At 37.5% G+C, this 20,369-nt stretch overlaps 1 protein-coding gene across 1 annotated transcript in view; it reads left to right on the forward strand.

The window, feature by feature from the left end:
- Positions 1-20,369, forward strand: part of PPP3CA (protein phosphatase 3 catalytic subunit alpha) — a 309,732-nt gene that overhangs the window by 142,452 nt on the left and 146,911 nt on the right. The window contains 1 exon segment of the mRNA NM_001197096.1: positions 5,774-5,974. Coding sequence (NP_001184025.1) covers positions 5,774-5,974 — 201 coding nt within the window.

Genomic DNA, 20,369 nt, shown 5'->3' on the forward strand with positions numbered 1-20,369 from the left:
CAGACTCTCTGCTGAGCAGGGAGGCTGATGTGAGGCTTAGTCCCAGGACCCTGGGATCATGACCTGAGCCGAAGGCAGATGCTTAACCCACTGAGCCACCCAGATGCCCCTTAAGTTGATTTATGATGTAATATCCTTAAGATGTTCTCTTAACATGTGCCAACATAAGTATCTTAGACAGCCTTGGTGTAGACAGTGTCAACATGAAATATGGGACAAGCGCTGTTTCTGTACACATTCTGATTACAGAGAAGGATGGGATAAAAGTGTCTGGACTTGCAAAGACAATGCATCTGCTATGGTTGATTGACATTGTGGAACATGTTTAGGGAGTGGGAATTAAATTGCCTGGTATTTTATATGTCCTTCCTTATGGTATAGATTAGCGAATCTTAATCTGGACTTCACATCAATTTATCCTGGGTTTTAAAAGTGTGTCACTGCCCTGATCCTTTCCTAGACAAGTTAGATCAGAATTTCTAGAGGTTGCACCTCAGCATTATTTATTTTTAAAAGGGATTCTAACGTGCTGTCAGTTTTGAGACATCTTTGTATGTCTGTTTTGTATCTTTCAAGTTTTTTGTAGAAGCTAAAGTTGAAAAAGAAGAAAGATTCCAGAATATACTTTCTACTCTCCCTATTCTCATTTCCTTTTTGAGAAGGATGCATCATGGTCCAGTAATAATCTAGTACAAACTATTTATGAAATTTTAAATGTTCTAGTATCCATTTTAAAAAATAAAGAGGAATAGGTGAAATTAATTTTAATAAATATTATTTAGCCCAATATATCCTAAATCTTATTTCAATATGTAATCAACATAAAAAGATTAATGAGATATTTTGCTTTTTTTTTTTTCTTGTATCAAATGTTCTAAGTCCATTGTACATTGTAGGCTTACAGCCCATCTCAGTTTGGACCAGCCACTTTTCAAGTGTTCATCAGTCCTATGTAGCTAGTCAATTGGACAGAGCAGATTTAGAGGGTAAGATGCTCAAATACAAACCAGGAGACCTAAAATTTAATGTTGGTTTTGCCAATGACTAATCCTGTGATCCTGAACAATCCATTTATCTTCTACATGGACTTCAGTTCCTTCTTATTTAATATGAGAGTGTCAGGAGTCTAAATTGAGAGAGTTCTAATTTTCTCCCAAAGACCCCAGGATTTTGTGAGCATGCTCTGACATTCATCATAGGGAAGAAGAGAGGCAAGTGAGCTGCTTTCGGATCTTTTGTCTTTGGATATACTTTAGGTGCAAATTTTTTTCTTTCTGAGAAAAAAAAATTAAAGCAAAACAAGGGTTTGCAAAAAACCCCCTAGGCTAAGTGTTTTCTTCATTCGTGCTTCTTTTTTTGTCAGCATTCATAAGACTATTCCAGAAAGAGGTCAGGCAGCAGGTATGCTCAGATTTGAGGAATCTTTAGATTCCTCTGATCTACCTAGATTCCTAGATCTACCTCTGAGTAAAAGCAGATGACTTATGGCTATTGAGGCACATAGCGGTCATCTAAAACTGATTTAGCCCAAATCACAGGAGGAGACCCCTTGACTCTTTCAGAGGTATGGCCCCCATTGTCAGCCAGAACCCAGAGCCAGGGGATCCCTGGGTGGCACAGCAGTTTGGCGCCTGCCTTTGGCCCAGGGCGCGATCCTGGAGACCCGGGATCGAAGCCCACGTCGGGCTCCCGGTGCATGGAGCCTGCTTCTCCCTCTGCCTGTGTCTCTGCCTCTCTCTCTCTCTCTCTCTCTGTGACTATCATGAATAAATAAATAAAATCTTAAAAGAAAGAAAGAAAAGAAAAGAAAAGAAAAGAAAAGAAAAGAAAAAAAAAAAAAACAGAACCCAAAGCTAGAATTACTCTGGCTCCTGGGCTTTTCTGACTTGAAATGTGTTTCTCTCTGATGGATGAATAATTGACAACTTCAGTAATCATTATATAGATGCCAATATCGGATACATGTGATTTTGGTTCCCAGATTAGTAACCTTTCTCTGTATCAAGTAGATGAACTCTCTCGTGGTGTCAACAAATAGTAAATAAAAACACAAGGTCTTATCTTATTCATTGGAAATCCGTCTCTGCCAGATTTCCACAGTCAATGACATGGGAAACTCTATCCTGGTCCAGTATATTGCCTTTAGAGCTGTCAGTATGCTTTATCTTTGTAGTAAGTTGAGGACATATTTATCCAAAATTTTAGCTACTTTGAGGAAAAAAGAGTGACATTGAATGACAGTTGTAAAGTGGAGAAAGCTGAGAGGGTTTATCTCTACTTTCAGGATACTTCTAAGTACATTATTACAACACCATAGTCCATACTTAGGAGGCAATTATAAGAAAATTGTTTTTGGAAGAGTCCGCCAAATACCAACAGATATTTCTAAATTTTATTAGCATGCACAAACTTAACTACTTCAGTCCTGGCATGCTCATGTAGCAATGAAAGCAGCTTGTAATACTCAAAGCAATGGAGGGGAGGGAAAACCCAATTTCATTATATCAAATGTAGCCATTTTTACGAGTTAATGAAAGACATGTTTTCTATGTACATTGTATTTTTGCTCCATATTTGTCACACGTCTGCATGTAGAATTCTAGGTGAACAGAGGAAGCAAATAAATGTGACCTTTGTAAGGCTTATGAAGCCAGAGGGTAGGGTGCACAGGCACACAAATATTAGCCCACTCTTATTTTTGTCCCAGAAAACTTTTCTCTGGCTTACAGCATCTGTGCATTCCAACTTCGGCATCATCACTTGCGCATCTTGGTTCCCTGGGGGCCTTACCATCTGTTTAACCGGTTAAAGGGCCCCATCTCACCAGTGTCCCTATCATCCAGCTGGAACTAGAGCCTTCTGGTTGGCCTTTTTCCTCTCTTTTTGCTTCTGTTTATTTGGAACCAACTCCTCTATGTCAGAGCAGGTGGCTTCACCTTAGCCAGTTACCTAGGATTAGCAATTACTGGAAGGTAAAAGATTGGCATCAAAGAGGAAACATCTGTTACTGCAGTGATCTTGGCGTTGGAGAGAGCATAGGGACTTGGAGAAAGTATAATTCATGAAGGTGATGCCTCTCTGGGTGCTCTCCTTTTGCCTCTCAACCTTCTTAAATGCTTTAGGTCTTTCAGGTTTAACCCTTTGACCTTTCTTTTTTTTTTTTTTTCTTAAGATTTTATTTATTTATTCATGAGAGACACAGAGAGAGAGAGGCAGAGACATAGGCAGAGGGAGAAGCAGGCTCCCTGCGGGGAGCCTGATGCAAGACTCTATCCCAGGACCCCAGGATCACAACCCAAACCAAAGGCAGACTCAACCATTGAGCCACCCAGGAGCTCCCTTTGATCTTTCCTAAGTTTAATGAGGCCATCTAGTTCATGGATGGCAGAGACCCCTGCTTTTATATGCCTGACAGTAAACTAGCCTCCTACCCTCTGTGCTCCTATGATTCTTGCCTCACAGTTTTTCAGAGTCACTTAAACGTTCACAGTAGTCCAACTCTCATCTCATCTTAGGAAATCACCAAAAAAAAAAAAAAAAAAAAAAAAATATCAGATCTTTGCCTCTACCTTCCTTTAGAAGTTTCTTCCTTTCCCTTCGCCAACCTGTGTCTGAGGGATTTTGAGAAGTTACCAGGTAAGATATTTTCTAATTTCAAACCAAACATAAAGACCCACTTAAAAAAAAAAAAATGTGGCCAAAATGAACAAAATTATGCCCAAATGCCTAACGACCTAAATTCCTCTTTTTTCCTGCTTCTTGTTTAATTCTTGCACTTGCTCTTATAGTACACTATGCTTTGGTATTACATCTTTTGTGTTTTAATTTACATCATGGTTTTGTGTTATCTATCTGTTCTACTAAAAGCTGCCCAAAGTAATTTTTGAAAATAAAAGCAGTCTTCATAAGAAACACCTCTCAGTATTTGTTAGAATTGCAGTTCTAAAAAATGATCTTCTCATGACTTTACAGTTATTAGGCACTGTCTTAAGTACTTTTTGAGAAGCAGTGTAGTATAGTTGTTGACACAGGTATTTGGGCATCACACTGCTGGAGTTTATACTCGCTGGGTCAACATATAAATTGATAGGTGATTGTCTTGGGCAAAGTGCTTAATAAGTTTAAGCTTCATGTTTCTCCCCCACAGTTGTGCTGTGAGGACTAAGAACATTGATATGTAAACACATGTACATATGTCTTACTCATCTTACAGCTTTACTGTTGTGTCTGACTTTATTACCCAAACAATACTTGGCATAAAGTAAACACTCTATAAATGTTAACTACAGATATTACTATGTACCTTAGTTATTATAACAGTGCTCATATAGATGTAATCCCCAATCTACAGGTGAGGTAACTGAAACCAAAAGAGGTTATTTCACTCGCCCAAGGTCATAAAACTGGTGAGCATGCAAAGCCAGGCTTGCACCCAGGCTCATCTGACCACAGAAGCCTCATGCCACTTCATTTTGGCAGCAGAGTTAAATAGACATACTGGGGGTATTAAGATAATCAAGTTGCATCCATTAGCACAGGTTCACTTCCTGATTTTTCTTTTCTTTTAAGTACTTATGATTTCTCTTGGATAGCAATCTATGCTATTAGATTACACAGAATTTCTTGCTATAGCTCTACTGTAAATCTTGCTTCTTTGAGAGACACTTTTAGCAAGTTAGGGAGCTAGGTTTATTCCTTAAAATTAAGTGTTCTTCTTAAAAAAGGAACTGTCATATGTCATATGTCATATGTCATATGTCATATGGAGATGTTCTTATGCACATGGCATAATGCACATGGCAAATGAAAATTTCATGAAACTGTGTATGGTCCTTCGTCCTTCTAGATATTTCTGATAGATCTGAGTTGTTCCATTATTCCAGTAATGAATCTTTGTGTAAAATAGATAATGACTTACCCTCACTGAAGGGGCTTATGGTCCATTTATCAGAAATTTGACCTTTATGATACCATCTCTAACCATGGACCTTTGGATATCTTGGCACATTGTAGAAGTTTAGTGAATGTCCTTCAGCTGAATGAGTGAACAAATGTACTCACAAATGTAAAGAATGCTGGTAGCTACAAGAGAGCTTCTTACTGTTAAATTATTAGGGTGTGGGTGAAAGAAAGAATGGTTGGTTCTGGTTCTGAGTGGTAAGTTGAGTTTGTCATATCATACTCCTAAATATCTTTGTCTCTTCCCTGACACCATATTGTCCTTTACTGTTCTCAAGATGTTCCTTTGTTATATGTACACACGAATCCTGATTTCCTGTTTAATATTCAGTGTATTTTTGCCTTTTTTGCTCTCAGATTCCTGCTGTCTTCTTAAACAGTGAGTCCGTCAGTTTACTCAGAGGTGTGACTTTAGTTAGAGGAGTAAATCTGGTCTGGCAGACCTTTTTCCAGTGGAGAAACATCTTCTCGCGAGTTAGTTATGGTTGGATGTATACAAACTGTTTTCTTTTGTTGAACTGATTATTGCCTAACAATATCTCTCTCTCTCTTTTTTCTTTATTCTTTTAATCAGGATCTTCTAGATGTAAGAGATAGGTACTGGGTGAATAAGAAACGTAAATTTCCTTTCAGCAATCAAATTACATCTAGAATCAAAGAAAGAAGGCAGTCTTTACTTCTGGATAGCCCTTGATTTTATTTTAATGTGGGAACTTTTAAAATACTAGGTCATTAGTGATAGAAATATTTAGTGATTATTATTCAATTTTAGTTGGGTTTAGCTAATGTAGTGATTTGACTTTTCCTTTTTCAGCTGTCCCATTTCCTCCAAGTCACCGGCTTACAGCAAAAGAAGTGTTTGATAACGATGGGAAACCTCGTGTGGATATCTTAAAGGCACATCTCATGAAGGAGGGCAGGCTGGAAGAGAGTGTTGCATTGAGAATAATAACAGAAGGGGCTTCAATTCTCCGACAGGAAAAAAATTTGCTGGATATTGATGCACCGGTCACAGGTAAGTCCTGAGGATGGAGATTCCCACTTGTACCCATGCTTTGTTGTTAACATCAAATCAGAAATTCCTAGATACCAGTGAGTCTTCAAATACCTTTTTCATCTTACTCTTTCACTGTCAAATCTGTACATTAAGGACTCTAAAACTATTATACACATATAACAATATTTTTTATTTCACATATTGAATATCTATAAGATTGTGATGCTCTAAAAGTGTACAACTCTGAGGTGATGAAGATACTCTGAAGTAATACTTTGCTTTGGAAGTGATCGTGTTTGTTGATAGAAATACTAACTGGCACAGAGGACACAAAACATTCATTGTGGGGAGGATTGGACAAGTTACACTGAGACTTTCACAGTGGTTAAGTGACTGAGGTAAAGCAGTGGTTCTCAAAATGTCCCCAGACTAGCTTTATCATCTCATTCTTTGGAAATTTGTTAAAATGTAAATTCTTAGCCCTTCCCTGAATGACTGAATCATGTTCCCTGGGGAGAGGCCACGTCTGTTTCATCAAGTCCTCTAGGAGATTCCAATGCACATTCAGGTTTGTGAACCATTGAAGTTTAGTTAGAGGCCAAATTTCTGCCTTCCTATAGTATTTTGTGCCTAGAAAATGTCTTCACTTTGAGGTTTTTTCCTCTGTTACTTCTTATAGGCGGATATATATTTTGCATAAGTGTAACTTCTCTTAGTCCATCAAAATTTAATCTTGTCCAAGAAAAATGTTGTAGAGGGTCAAATATTGAGACTTTTGATCTATCCTTTGTGCAGTTTGCTAAACTTGTAGGTTTTCTTTTTTTTTTGAGAAGCTGAAAAACATTTGTTTTCTCCTTTATTATTATCATTCTCGTAAAGGAAAAAGAATCAACAAAGAATATTGTCCTTTTCAAAATAAAGGGGATATTTTAAAATATTTCACATATACTACTGATTGCTTCTGTCTTGTTAACTTACATGATTGGCCTTCAAAGGTATATTTGAGTGTTACTATTAAGAGAAAAAGCAGCTCTCTAGAATACCAGACCAGACCTTCCTTGGTCAAATTATCTCTAATGGTTCTTATTCCAAAGAAATTGACCTTCTTGATGTTTTATTTTTGGTTGGCAATACAATTTTTCTTGTTTGTAATTCAGTAAATAATAATAATTATAATGAATGTGTTTGGGCCCAGGCAGCAGGAGAAATTAGCTCTAGTAGTGTTAACTCAGTTTTGGCCAGTGGTAAGCAAATCAACCCATGGATTTACTCTGTATATATCACTGTGAACCCCATTTTCCATGTGTTAAAATGGAGTCATGCTTTATTATCTCCAACTCATAGACACTGTGAAAAAACAAGACAAAACACATGTGAACATGCTTTAATTTCTTAGATAATAAAATACTAAATATTCTTAGTATTTAAATACTACTTTGGAAGCCACCAGCAAAAAACAAGAAAACAAACAAAACAAAACCAAAAACCTATTTTAGTGATGCCTGGGTGGCTCAGCAGTTGAGTGTCTGCCTTTGGCTCAGGGTGTGATCCTGGAGTCCTAGGATTGAGTCCCACATCGGGGGAACAGATGCATAGAACCTGCTTCTACCCTCTGCCTATGTCTCTGCCTCTTTCTCTCTGTCTCCCTCTCTCTCTGTCTCTGTGTCTCTCATGAATAAATAAATAAAATCTTAAAAAACAAAACAAAAACCTACTTTAAAAATGGACTATAAATTCCATTTATAAATTAATGGTAAAATACTAGATTTAAATGACATCTTTATCATTAAGCTTATTTGTTTTTGTTAAGAATGAATGGCTTGATATTTTGAGTTTATTTTTTCTTTACTTCACATGATAATGTGTGACGTGCAATGAAGAATTCATGGTAAGTTCACTAATGAGCCCAGTAGGTGGTAATGGAGGTGATAATTATAACTTAAAGAGACATGTAAAATATATATTTAGGGCAATGTATTTCCTGGGATGCAGTCAGCTCTTCTGTTTGATTGTTCTTCTCTAAGAACACATAGAGAAGATTCTGAAAGAGTCAGGCTTAGGATGTTTTACCCCAGAAATCTGGAGTCCATGGACTAATTGCCCCCATGTTCAATACTGATCACACTTGGTTCTTTCTAGTGAGATACCAGCTGACAGTTTGGCAAAGTTTGGGATGTAGCTATGAAGAGACTTTGGAGATCAGGACCCAATTATGCATAGCTTTCCTGGTGGAGAAAAACCCAAAGCCTTTTAGATACTGACAGAAGCAGCTATGGAGACATCACAGAATATGTAGCACTAGTGAAATATAATCCAGGCAGGAAAAATCTTTCTCTAGAGAAGTGTTTATATTTCATAACAAAGGCAGGATCCCAAGGAACCTCTAGTAGATTCCATTGTAGTGATCCCTTTTCCTCTTTTCTGGGAATATAGGGGTATGGAATCATAGTGACAAAGGGGATAGAAAAAAATATTTTAACATTTGGGTAAAAGGGAAAAAGAAAAAACTTTTTGCATCTAATTCAGCAGAAAGTTAAATTTATAGCTTCATATCCCAATTCATGAGTTTCTAAGCAAAAGCTGAAACATGCAGAAATGGAAAATGAAAGCAGTATACACTGATCAGAGCATATTACAATTCCTTTTATTTCAGGATACTTCCTATAAGAATCTGAACCAGCAGTGTCATGTGTATGTATGTATGTATATATGTATATATGTATTTATTTATTTTGAGAGAGAGAGAGAGAGAGAGAAGAGAGAGAGAGAGAGAGACACCAGGCAGGGATGGGGGGAGAAGGAGAGAGACAATCCCAAGCAGACACCCTGCTGAGTATGGAGCCTGACAGGATCCAGGGCTCCATCTCACAACCCTAACATCATGACCTGAGCCAAAATCAAGAGTTGGAGGCTTAACCAACTGAGCTACACAGTGCCCCATGGATTTTTAAATGTAAAATATCTGCTGCTTAAATGACTGAATCAGTAAGGTTGTACTTTTATTGCTGATACTGGGGTATGCAATAAAAGGTATAGTTTACACTTAAAAATCTTCAGCATAGAGTATTCTTTATGTAGTTCAGAACTCCACAGTTAGGAAAGATGGAAAACTTAATTCAGAGGAGAAGGAAGAAGAGGAAGAAGAAAGAAGTAGAAGAAGAAGGGAAGAAGAAAAATAATATAGATATTATTTTACATAATATTCAAATTATATATATATAAAATATATAAATGAGAATAATGGATATAATATACAAATGCAAACCTGTGAAAAAGACTAAGAGGAAAGAAGCAAGGACTTTTAATGTAGCGGGAAAAGCCTGAAGCCTGACAACATGGTGGTATTCAAGTGGTATTAGAAATATGTGAGATGGACAACTGGGTGGCTCAGTGCTTGAGTGTCTGTGTTTGGCTCAAGTTGTGATCCTGGGGTCCTGGAATTGAGTCCTGCATCAGGCTTCTTGCGGGGAGCCTGCTTCTCCCTTTGCCTGCATCTCTGCCCCTCTCTCTGTGTCTCTCATGAATAATAAATAAATAAAATCTTAAAAAAAAAGAAAAAGAAAAGAAATACGTGAGATTTCTGAAAATGGTGAAGCGAGTGAGTCCTGGCAGAAACTGACCAGCAACTTATGTGGAATTCACCTTTAAGAGAAATAGATATATAAACTTTCAGAATGAAACAAATGGCAAATATTTTGTAATTATATACAAAAGCCTTCCCCTCCTTTCCCTCTAGTCTTCCCCACTCCTAATTTTTATTCATAAAAATGTTTCACTCACAAATGTTTAGAAAAAATTCATGCTAACATCAGTTCTATGGTTTGTCCCCACTTTGAGAAAAAACTAGAAATTAGTATTCTAGTTTTCTGAAATCTGGACATCATCGCATTCCTTTAGCAGGTCTTTAATGTTTAAATGTACAAAGCTGCTCAAATCACCTTCCCCAGCTAAAGTGTTTATAAAGTAGTAAAAGGTTAATATTTTTTAGGATCTTCTTTGCCCTTCAAATTCGGTACATTTTATTTTGGGGAAGAAGAACCAGGAAGCTGTCTAGTCCCAACCTGGCCCTTTGCATGTGTCCCTGTGGAGGAGATAAAGGACTGTGCACCATGTCCTCCTGGAGGTGTGTTTAGGTAAACCAGTAACCTTCTCCAGGAGAGTAGAGGCGAAAATTAGCCACGGTTCCACAATCAAAACAATGGAGGTATGAGGCATATTTTGCCCTTTTCTGTAAAGTAATTTGCCTGATTAGAATAGTGGCTCTTGGGCAGCCCAGGTGGCTCAGCGATTTAGTGCTGCCTTTGGCCCAGGGCGTGATCCTGGAGACCTGGGATCAAGTCCCATGTCGGGCTCCCTGCATGGAGCCTGCTTCTCCCTCTGCCTGTGTCTCTGCCTCTCTCTCTCTCTCTCCCCCTTTCTCTCTCTCTATGTGTCTCTCATGAATAAATAAATAAAATATTTAAAAAAAAAGAATAGTGGCTCTTCCAGAGATTTAATATGAAAAATGTGTTTCTTTGTTGAAGGAAAGTATTTTCCTCCTTTGATTCTTTTTTGGAAATCAGTTGAATTTATCTTTGTTTACTTATAACATACAAAGGAACATTAAAACATGCAGCCAGATATCAATGTAGCAACTTGCTATGGACTGAATATTCGTGCCCCCCCACCCCACCCCAATATTCAAGTGTGGATGCACTAATCCCCTATATGACAGCATTTGGAGGTGGGCCTTGGAGAAGTAACTAGGTTTAGATGAGTTTTTGAGAGTGGAGCCCCAAAAATGGGATTAGTGCTTGTGTGAATAGAGGAAGAGATGAGAGCTCTCTCTCCATCCTCCACCCGAGGGTACAGTAAGAAGGTGGCCATCCAAAAACTGAAATAGAGTCCTCATCAAACACTGAATATATGCCAGAACCTTGATCTTGGACTTTCCAGCCTCCAGAACTGTGAGAAATGTTTGTTAAATGTACTCATCTATAGCATTCTGTTGAAGCAGCCAGAACTAAGATACAGTTCCTTTTGGGAAATCAATGTAATGAATACTTATTAACATTTACCTTGTACAGGTGGTGTGGGTTATACACAGATGAATAAGATCTGGTCTCTGCTCTCTGAGGCCTCAGAAAAGAATAAGGACAACAGATATTTTGGCCAAAGAGATGTACATCAAACTATTGATTAAGGGAACGCTTGAGTGGCTCAGTGGTTGAGTGTCTGCCTTCTGCTCAGGGTGTGATCCTGGGGTCCTGGGATGGAGTCCCATCCGTATCGGGCTCCCTTCAGGGAGCCTGCTTCTCCCTCTGCCTATGTCTCTGTCTCTCTCTCTGTGTCTTTCATAAATAAATAAATAAAATCTTAAAAACCTATTGATTAAATTACAAGGTATGATCTAGATTTATTCAAGCAAATTAAGAAGTATCCAAATAGCTATAGCGAATTTAAATCCAAAAGCTTTCCTATCTTCTAAATGGCTAAGATTTTCCTGACAGTGCTCACTGATCATTGTTTTCTATCTTTGAGTGAAAGAAACTATTAAATAGCTGAGATCGTAGCTGTCTATATTAGGGATTGAGAACCCCTTTAGAAGTTTAGGAACTGTGGATGATAAGCACAAAGGTGGAGTCCTTGGCCAGAATACTCCAGATCTAGTCAGAGAGTCAGACACAAAAACAGATCATTACTATATAATTTGTTAAGAACTGTAATGAAGGCACCTATGAACTTAGTGTGGGAACTCAGAAAAAGGAATGCAGGGAAGCCAAGAAAGTTTTGACAGATTTCGTGGTATTTGAACTGGATCACATCTGAGAAGTAAAATTTTACTATGTGAAGGATATTCTCAGCAGAGACAACAGCATGTTAAAGGCACCATTGTTTTTTGTTTTCGTTTTTGTTTTTGTAAAGTGGTAAGACATGGTTTTGGAGGTTTGCTGTGGGAAGCCAGGGTCTCAGAAGGGTGTGAGGGGTGAGGGGGTGAGGGGTGAGTCTCTTTACATTGAGACTGAGGTTGGAAGGTCCGGGTTGGATTGGAGTCTTTCACAGGCAGCACTGAAACATTCCCATATTGTTCTACAGCCACTGGAGAGTCTAAGGGTCTTTGATCAGGGAGTTACATAATCAAGTCTGTGACTAGAATCACATCCTGGAAGAGCTGAGTGGAATGGAATGGGAAGGAATTTTGGAAGACACTTTGGTTAGGAACGTCTCACACTCTCCCAAGGAGGTCAAGATGATGCCTTTGGCAGGATAGGAGATTTGGATATGATTTTGATTACAGGTCTTTTAAAAAAATGACAGTTAATACTAATCTTAAGCCATCGGATAGTTGATACATTTAAAAATCAGTGTCTACTAAAGACTTTTTGAATAGGGTAGTTTATGCAAGGACCTGATTTACTCCGTTTTTCCTTGAAGTTTTCATACTTTCCTGTTTTCTCTTTGACTTAGCAGAGAACGTTCTCCTCATTTATAAAGCAAAAGCAGACCAGAAGCTTAGGGTTTTGAATAGAGTGATTTAAAACTCATTTTCTGCTCTCTGGGCGGAGGGGATCCGCCAGCATCAGTTGGGCAAACTGCTAATCTCTCGAGTTTGTCTGTTTCCTGCAGGGGGGGATTTGTCCCTGGGGCAGCAAAGGATTCCCTCAGTGGCTGTGCCTGCCATTTAGCATGTCAGGCAGTTGCCAGGAGAACCCTCTGGCTTTGTTCCTGGATGTGAGAGTGGACCAGTAGCCAAGTTTAAGGTCATGGCATTCCTTCCCTTACAGCAGCTGACGTCAATTAGGAGAATTCCCCATGCCTTTACTCTGGGGAGAGTTAAGTGGGAATAAGAATCCAGTGTCTTTGAGACCTAAAAGATCAGTGTTTATTCTCCTCATACTATCGTTTGTCACTATCAAAGCCTAACGTGGCCTTCGTTTATATGGGGATAAAATATTACCTCTGGGGCATTTTGCCCACTTAGATGGCAGTGGCCAAATCTCGAGGGCCTTCCCTTCAGCCAGAGGCCTATTTTGGTGCCCAGCCCACTGCTGGCAGTAAGCAAATTTCAGCCCCAGCCTGTGGCAGTAGCACATCATTTTGAAGTCCTTATTCCCCTTAATTTTGACCCTTGATTTAAAAAAAAAAAAAAAAAAGTATAATGTTGATAAAATGTCACTGCATGAGAGCCAGAGTTCTTTCCCGTGAAGTATTTACCTCTCTGGTTTTGCGAGGTTGGTTTTAGGAAAACCATCTTAAACCAGAGAAAAGGGAGTCTCAGCCTTTTGAGTCAGTGTTTCTCAAAATTGAGCATGGATCCGAATCACCTGAAGGACTTTATAAAACACAGATTGCTGCATCTCACCCCCAGAGTTTCTTGTTTAAGAGGTCTGGAGGTGGACCTGAGAATTTGAATTTCTAACAGCTTCCCAAGTGCCAATGATCCCCTTGATCTGGGACCACATTGTGGGAGCCACTGGTTTCCGTGACTGGTTTGAGGTGTCCTAGCTAGCCAGTAAGCTGAAAACCTTGTTTGGAACATGCATCCATCTACATAACTCATGCTTCCCTGTAATACTCCATTATACACACTATTCTGCCTCTGTAAGATTTATAAAAATCAGGCATTTTCACTTCATTTCATTAGAACTTGTTCTTGCTTATTACTGGGAAAAAAACATGCTAAGAATGCTATTTAGGATGCTCAAGAAATAGAAAAAATAAATTATTTTGGTTGCTGATTATAATTCGTCATAATTTAAATCAAAATGTATTGCTATAATACAAGAGGGCAAGACAGAAAGTGCTTAGCATATTCGGGGCACAGAAGTTATATAGTTTTTTTCTCAGTGAAAAACCTTCACAATATTTTTCTTTTATAAGCTAAGAGTTGACCATATAAAAAGCTATGGCTGGGACAGTTTAAAAAGGAAAAAATATGAAGACTGAGATCAAAAGTCTCTTTAAGTGAATTGTTTGGTAATGAATAGAGTGTGATATTAAAGAAGAGCTAAGCCATACCTTCAGCCCTTGAGTGTAATGCCAAGTCAGTAATAATCTATTGACATCAATAAACATGTAACACCATCCAGAGGAAACATTTGACAATCATTGCAATTACATCATAATTACTATGAACAGATATTTTGCTTTAAGATTCAGAGTACTCGGTCCTTTTCAGTTTGCCATAAATGGGTACTTTTCACAAATAGTGTTTAGGCACCACTAGTAAGGAAATGCCTGTCGTCGTTTTCATAGGAAGATAAAAGTCTCTAAAACTATTATCCTTAAAATCTGAAAGTTACCACTTGGAGTGATAAATATTCTGATTGTTTTGGAAAAGGTTGAAATATATTAATATAATCAATATTACCATGGCTTGAAGAGAAGTAGTGTTTCAAATAATACTAGAATATCTCCCAGAAAAAATAAAGAACATCCTTCCTAGGTATCTCCAGAGAAAAATGTAGATGCTCTTCCTTATGTCTAGCCAGATTATATCCAGGTATCCAATCTCATCTCATGTTACATTTTCCCATTGAAGCGTCCTTAATAATTTCAAACTCCATTGATTTTCTTTTCTTCTAAGTCAGTAATGTTTATAGGTTTTATTCTATTTATTTTTAAAAATTTTATTTATTTATTTATTCATGAGAGACACAGAGCGAGACAGAGACACAGGCAGAGGCAGGAGAAGCAGGCTCCTTGCAGGAGCCTGATGCGGAACTCGATCCTAGAACTCCAGGATCATGTCCTGAGCCGAAGGCAGACGCTCAACCACTGAACCACCCAGGCATCCCTGTTTATAGGTTTTAAAGGACATTGCCAAATACTGGTCATAGACTGGTTCTGGTTTATGATGAAGTTTTTGTTGATCCAGAGTGAAATTATATTTTTCAATTTAGTAAGAATGCTTTCTTTTTGTATATGAAACTATGGTGATAGTAGATAGCAATTTTTATGGCTTTTTGGTGAATGAATTAATGAGTTATTTTGTTGTAAGGCTAATATTTATATTCTTGTTTTTTCCCAGTTACTGTTATAAACACTGTACTTTCTCTTAGTTTTTACATAACCCTGTGAAGGAAGTACTGTTATCAGCTCCATTTTACAAATGAAGAAACTAAAGCTCAGTGGAGTGTCACATATAAGTATATCCATCTAGAAGGTGCCAGAAGTGGCATTAAAGCCCAGACAGTCAACTGTGTCTATTTCTACTTTACTTGGGGACAGAAGCAGACTTAACAGGTCCATGGAATCATTAATTCTGGGAGTAATCATATAGCATGGCATTTAACAATATTGTACTGATTTTTTTTTAATTGTTTCATACTGCCATCCTATTAAATGTTAACATCTGAGGATATAGATTTTGTGTTATGGTTTTGTGGACGTTCTTCTGTTTCAAAATAAATTTAATGTAAATACACTGCTGATTTGCATAGTAGCAAATTATGAAAATAATATAATGGAAGCATACAGGCACCTCTAAAACTGAGAATGTATCATGTATGTGTGTGGTTATGTGTGTTTCCATGTGTGTCAGCATAATCATTTAAATGATCAGTTATGTTTTTATTCTGCTCTTTTCTCCTGAATAGCTATTTGCTTATTTGTGTCTTAAGTGGAGGATTTTAGACATACAAGATACTGGATAAATAAAATAGATGAACTTATCAGAAGTAGCTTCTTGCAGAAAAATCTGTGGTTTAATTAGTGATGAGTAAGGTAAAATAATATTAAATTTTGAGGCAACTGCTTTGCCACTATTTAAAATTATCATCTTGACATATAAAATGTATTATTTAAAATATTAAATACTTTCCTGCACACATTCTTGACAATGTTAAGACATATTCCCAGAGAAGATCTTTAGGTAGTTCAGTCCTGGCATGGCTTTTGTCTAAGGGCCAGATAGCTTATCCTTCTACTATTTTGATCAGCTCTCCACCAATGTCACTGAGAAAGCATTGTCTCATGAAATAATGTGAAAGTCCATGGAAAGGTTTGGGACATGAATCTATCTGTTGAAGAGGTAACCCCCCCCAAAAAAAACCCCACAAATAAACCCACACAAAATACCCAAGAACTATCAAAAGTTCAATGCTCATTTTTAAATATTAAGCACTGAAAAGGAAATGTTATATATATGTTTATTATTAAATGTCACATATGTATTTATACATGTAAATATATAATATTTATACTATGTGTATATATATCTCCGAGAATAGGGATCCCTGGGTGGCGCAGCGGTTTGGCGCCTGCCTTTGGCCCAGGGCGCGATCCTGGAGACCTGGGATCGAATCCCACATCAGGCTCCTGGTGCATGGAGCCTGCTTCTCCCTCTGCCTATGTCTCTGCCTCTCTCTCTCTCTCTCTCCGTGACTATCATAAATAAATAACAAATTAAAAAAAAAATCTTTAAAAAAAAAATATATCTCCGAGAATAAATTAAGAAAAAATTAAAAACTAGTAATAAGTCTCCTTTATGTTGTTTTTATCACATGAAAATAATATTTCTCATAAAATGGGGATTGTAGAAACAGGATTTTACAGATTATATGACAATAGAAAAAAAACCCAACAAACCAACCCCATATCCAGGGGGTAATCAAATATTTTTCAGAGATTTTTATGAACAGCATCGTGTTTAATATTCTGAACAAAATTTAAATTCCTCCTATCATTTGGTCACTTTTTTTACTTTAGTTTGATATGTAATATGCTTCTCTGTAATTTCTGTTCATAGTTGATATTGTGGTCCATATATTCGCTAGTTTTAGATATAGCAGAATTGTTTCATTCTGTTCCTTAAGATATTTGTTTGTTTGTTTTAAAGATTTTATGTATTTATTCATGAGAGACAGAGAGAAAAAGAGAGAGGCAGAGACACAGGCAGAGGGAGAAGCAGGCTCCATGCAGGGAGCCCGATGTGGGACTCGATTCCGAGATGCCAGGATCATGCCCTGGGCCAAAGACAGGCGCTAAACCGCTGAACCACCCGGGTGACCCAAGATATTTAAGGTTTGGACACCAAAGCTTTTGAACTTAAACTTAATAAGGGTCATATGTAGCCAAAAATAAACTTGACCTCTTTTGCTCTTTCTTTAAGCCTTTCTTAATTTTTTTTTAAGATTTTATTTATTTATTCATGAGAGACAGACAGAGAGAGAGAGAGAGAGAGAGAGAAAATGAGAGGTAGAGACACAGGCAGAGGGAGAAGCAGGCTCCATGCAGGGAGCCCAACATGGGACTCGATCCCAGGTCTCCAGGATCAGGCCCTGGGCTGAGGCAGCACTAAACCGCTGAGCCACCTGGGATGCCCTTAATTTCTTTTCTAATGCTGTCTTCTGAATTGTCTTCTTTCTTGTTTATAATGAACAAAGCCCTGTGAAAGAGTATAATTAGGGTTAATGGGTAGGACAATTGTAGATAAAAATTAATAAAATTATTAACCAAACTTTCTTTTTCTGTTATGGCTCTATTTGTAGTGTTTTGTTTTAATAAAAATTGATGTCAAGATCACTGTTTTATTTACAGTGTCTTTCTTTTCAGTTTCAAATTCTTTGTTATATTCACGACAGTATTGTTGTGTTCTTTAGATTTTATGATTAATGTCAGACATTTTGATATTAAAAAATTGATTTGGAATGCATGAATTTGATTCCATTTCAGAAATGCAGTTGACAGTCACAATCTCAGCATGTGCTATTTGATTTGAGATGCCATCTGGTGGTATGCATTCGATACATCTAGTTGTGCTTTTCACTGCCATCAAAATCTTTATCCTTCCTTGTTTATGAAGGCGAATATTTGTTGAAATGACTTGCAAAGACATTTGTTTCCATTTCAAACTAAGGGTTTTGTACCTTACTTTCTGTTTTCTCAAACTATTATGCCTGTTTGCTTTGATCTTTATTAGCATAATCCGATTCTTTCTTAAAAAAACATTGACTTCAAAAATCAGGCTCCAGTTTCAGGAACTCAGTTTAGTTCACAGAAGTGTGTAGATATTCAGCATCTCCTTTAAGATCATGATTACGTATATCTTTTTCATTTTATTTTTAAATGCTAAGTCTGATTGGGTATTTGGATTTCATATGATGAATAGTAGATTATCAGATAATCATAAACATGAAACAAACTATTCATTTAAAATTCTCCTCCTCATGTTTTAAACATTAAAGGCCAATTCCTTCAAAGGTGGACCTTAGGTTAATTTTAACTACTGCTTTCTTTGCCTTCTTCAAGAGATAAGCTGTTAATACTTATTAAATGTGTATCAAAGCTAGGTGACAATTTGGAAAGTTAATTGTCTGCATTATTGGTATAAAATATCCATTCCACTTGAAAACCTGAAAAATATGAGTTTTTAGTTGGTTTGGTTGGTTGGTTCTTTTGTTTTTTGGGCTTTTTCAAATTATTTGTGGCTGGTTAGCTTAGCTTATTGGAGGGCATAGCAGCAGTGAGGTGATTTATAGATTCTTTTCTCTCTGTGGGCTTCAGTATTCTCGGATTATATTCAAACTTCTGGTTCAGCCAGTTTATCTGGTGAAAAAGAGAGAGAAAATAAAAAGAATGGAATGAAAAGAGGTGAGAAAATGAAGTGTGATTTAACCTCTGCTGTGCCAGTCACCTGAGGTACATCTAATGACAGTGACATTGCCTAATGACCTTGAGGCAATAACTTTACTTTGACCCTGTGTGGTATTAGGGTTAAAAATCATGGATCCCTAGATTCATATTTTGGATCTACAATTTTCTAGGTATGTACCATTGGGCAGCTTGTTTCACACCTCTAAACCTCAGCTTCCTGATCTTTGAAGGTGTGAGGTGTTAATCTCATGCCTGTCACTCCTATAAAGTGAAATGCTGCAACCACAGCACTCAGACAGAGTTCCCAATTAATAGTAGCTGTGTTGTTATTATTGCTTTAACCGTTTTTGTCATGGCTGTTATTATTGTTATGTAGCTAATATTCCAGTCATCAATTCTCTTCCATTGTTTGGTGATTAGAAGTACAGAGAGCTTTTAACTGTGCACCTAAATATTATAGCAGACATCACACTTCTCCTTTTATGGATAAGTAAATACTGAGAGGGCTGTGGAATGAATGAGGGAGCAAACAGGTCCTCATGTTGATGGCTTTCCACCACTCATCCTTTCTAAATTGCAAATGAGGCTTAATTTTAATTAAAGAAAAATCAATTTTGTATTCATGGACATTTTTCATGCAGTGAGTACCCCAGTTAGAAAGAGGGAATGATGGACCTGGCTGGCTCGGTCGGAAGAGCATGTGACTCTTGGTCTCAGGGTTATGATTTTGAGCCCCACATTGGCTGTAGAGATTACTAAAAAAAAAAAAAAATAAATAAACCTTATTAAAAAAAAGAGAGAATGAAATTAAAAAAAAAACTGTGAAATGTAAGCTATTAAGATGTCTTTTAAAATTGGAAGTAATTCAAATGTGGGAGGGTGGGTCTTGCTCAGGCATCCCGTGTCGAGCGATAATTCTCCATATTTGACAGCGGAATATCATTCTGATGCAAACCCATTTTCATTTCAAATTTGAGTGGTTGACTTTTTAATTTTTTTTTTTGTTTTGTTTTATTTATTTATGATAGTCACAGAGAGAGAGAGAGAAAGAGAGAGAGAGAGAGAGAGAGGGGCAGAGACACAGGCAGAGGGAGAAGCAGGCTCCATGCACCGGGAGCCCGATGTGGGATTCGATCCCGGGTCTCCGGGATCGCGCCCTGGGCCAAAGGCAGGCGCCAAACCTCTGCGCCACCCAGGGATCCCGAGTGGTTGACTTTTTAAATAATAGTTCATAGAACTACCAACAAATTATCTAGATTTTACATTTCCTAAGTAATGTGCAACTGTAGCTTGCTCTCTGACATTTATGTCAGTAAAATATGACTGGGATTGACAGTGATATTCTTGTTTTCTTCCATTGGCCACCCTAGAGCCAAAAATCACTTGATATATGGTATTTGTCTTATGTATAAGACAATGTATGCTACACATAAGACAAATACCATACATTGGCATATTAAGATGGTTCAAATGTTTTTAAGGTTTTCATTTATTGGACATTTGCCCTGGTACAAACGCTGTGCTAGATACATACATACAGTGATGTCCAATTACCAGGCATCAGGTTGCAAATCCTAAGATGGTTTAGAAAGTCTTGAGTGTTCCATTGTCTATAAATGTCTTTAGTACCCTCTAATACCTGTTTCCTTCATGATCTCTTTATTTTCTGTGACCTGTCTACAATGGCATTCTTTCTGTTCAGCACCTTTCAAGTCCTTGAACATGGCCACCTTCCTTTTCAATAAGAGAGTTGGCACATGCTGTTCCTTCTTTCTAGACTATCTCTCACCCCCATACATGCATCCAATAATCGTGAATAGTCAGATTTCAGCTTAAA

Source organism: Canis lupus, chromosome 32 (assembly GCF_011100685.1).
Source record: "Canis lupus familiaris isolate Mischka breed German Shepherd chromosome 32, alternate assembly UU_Cfam_GSD_1.0, whole genome shotgun sequence".
Taxonomy (NCBI): Eukaryota; Metazoa; Chordata; class Mammalia; order Carnivora; family Canidae; genus Canis; species Canis lupus.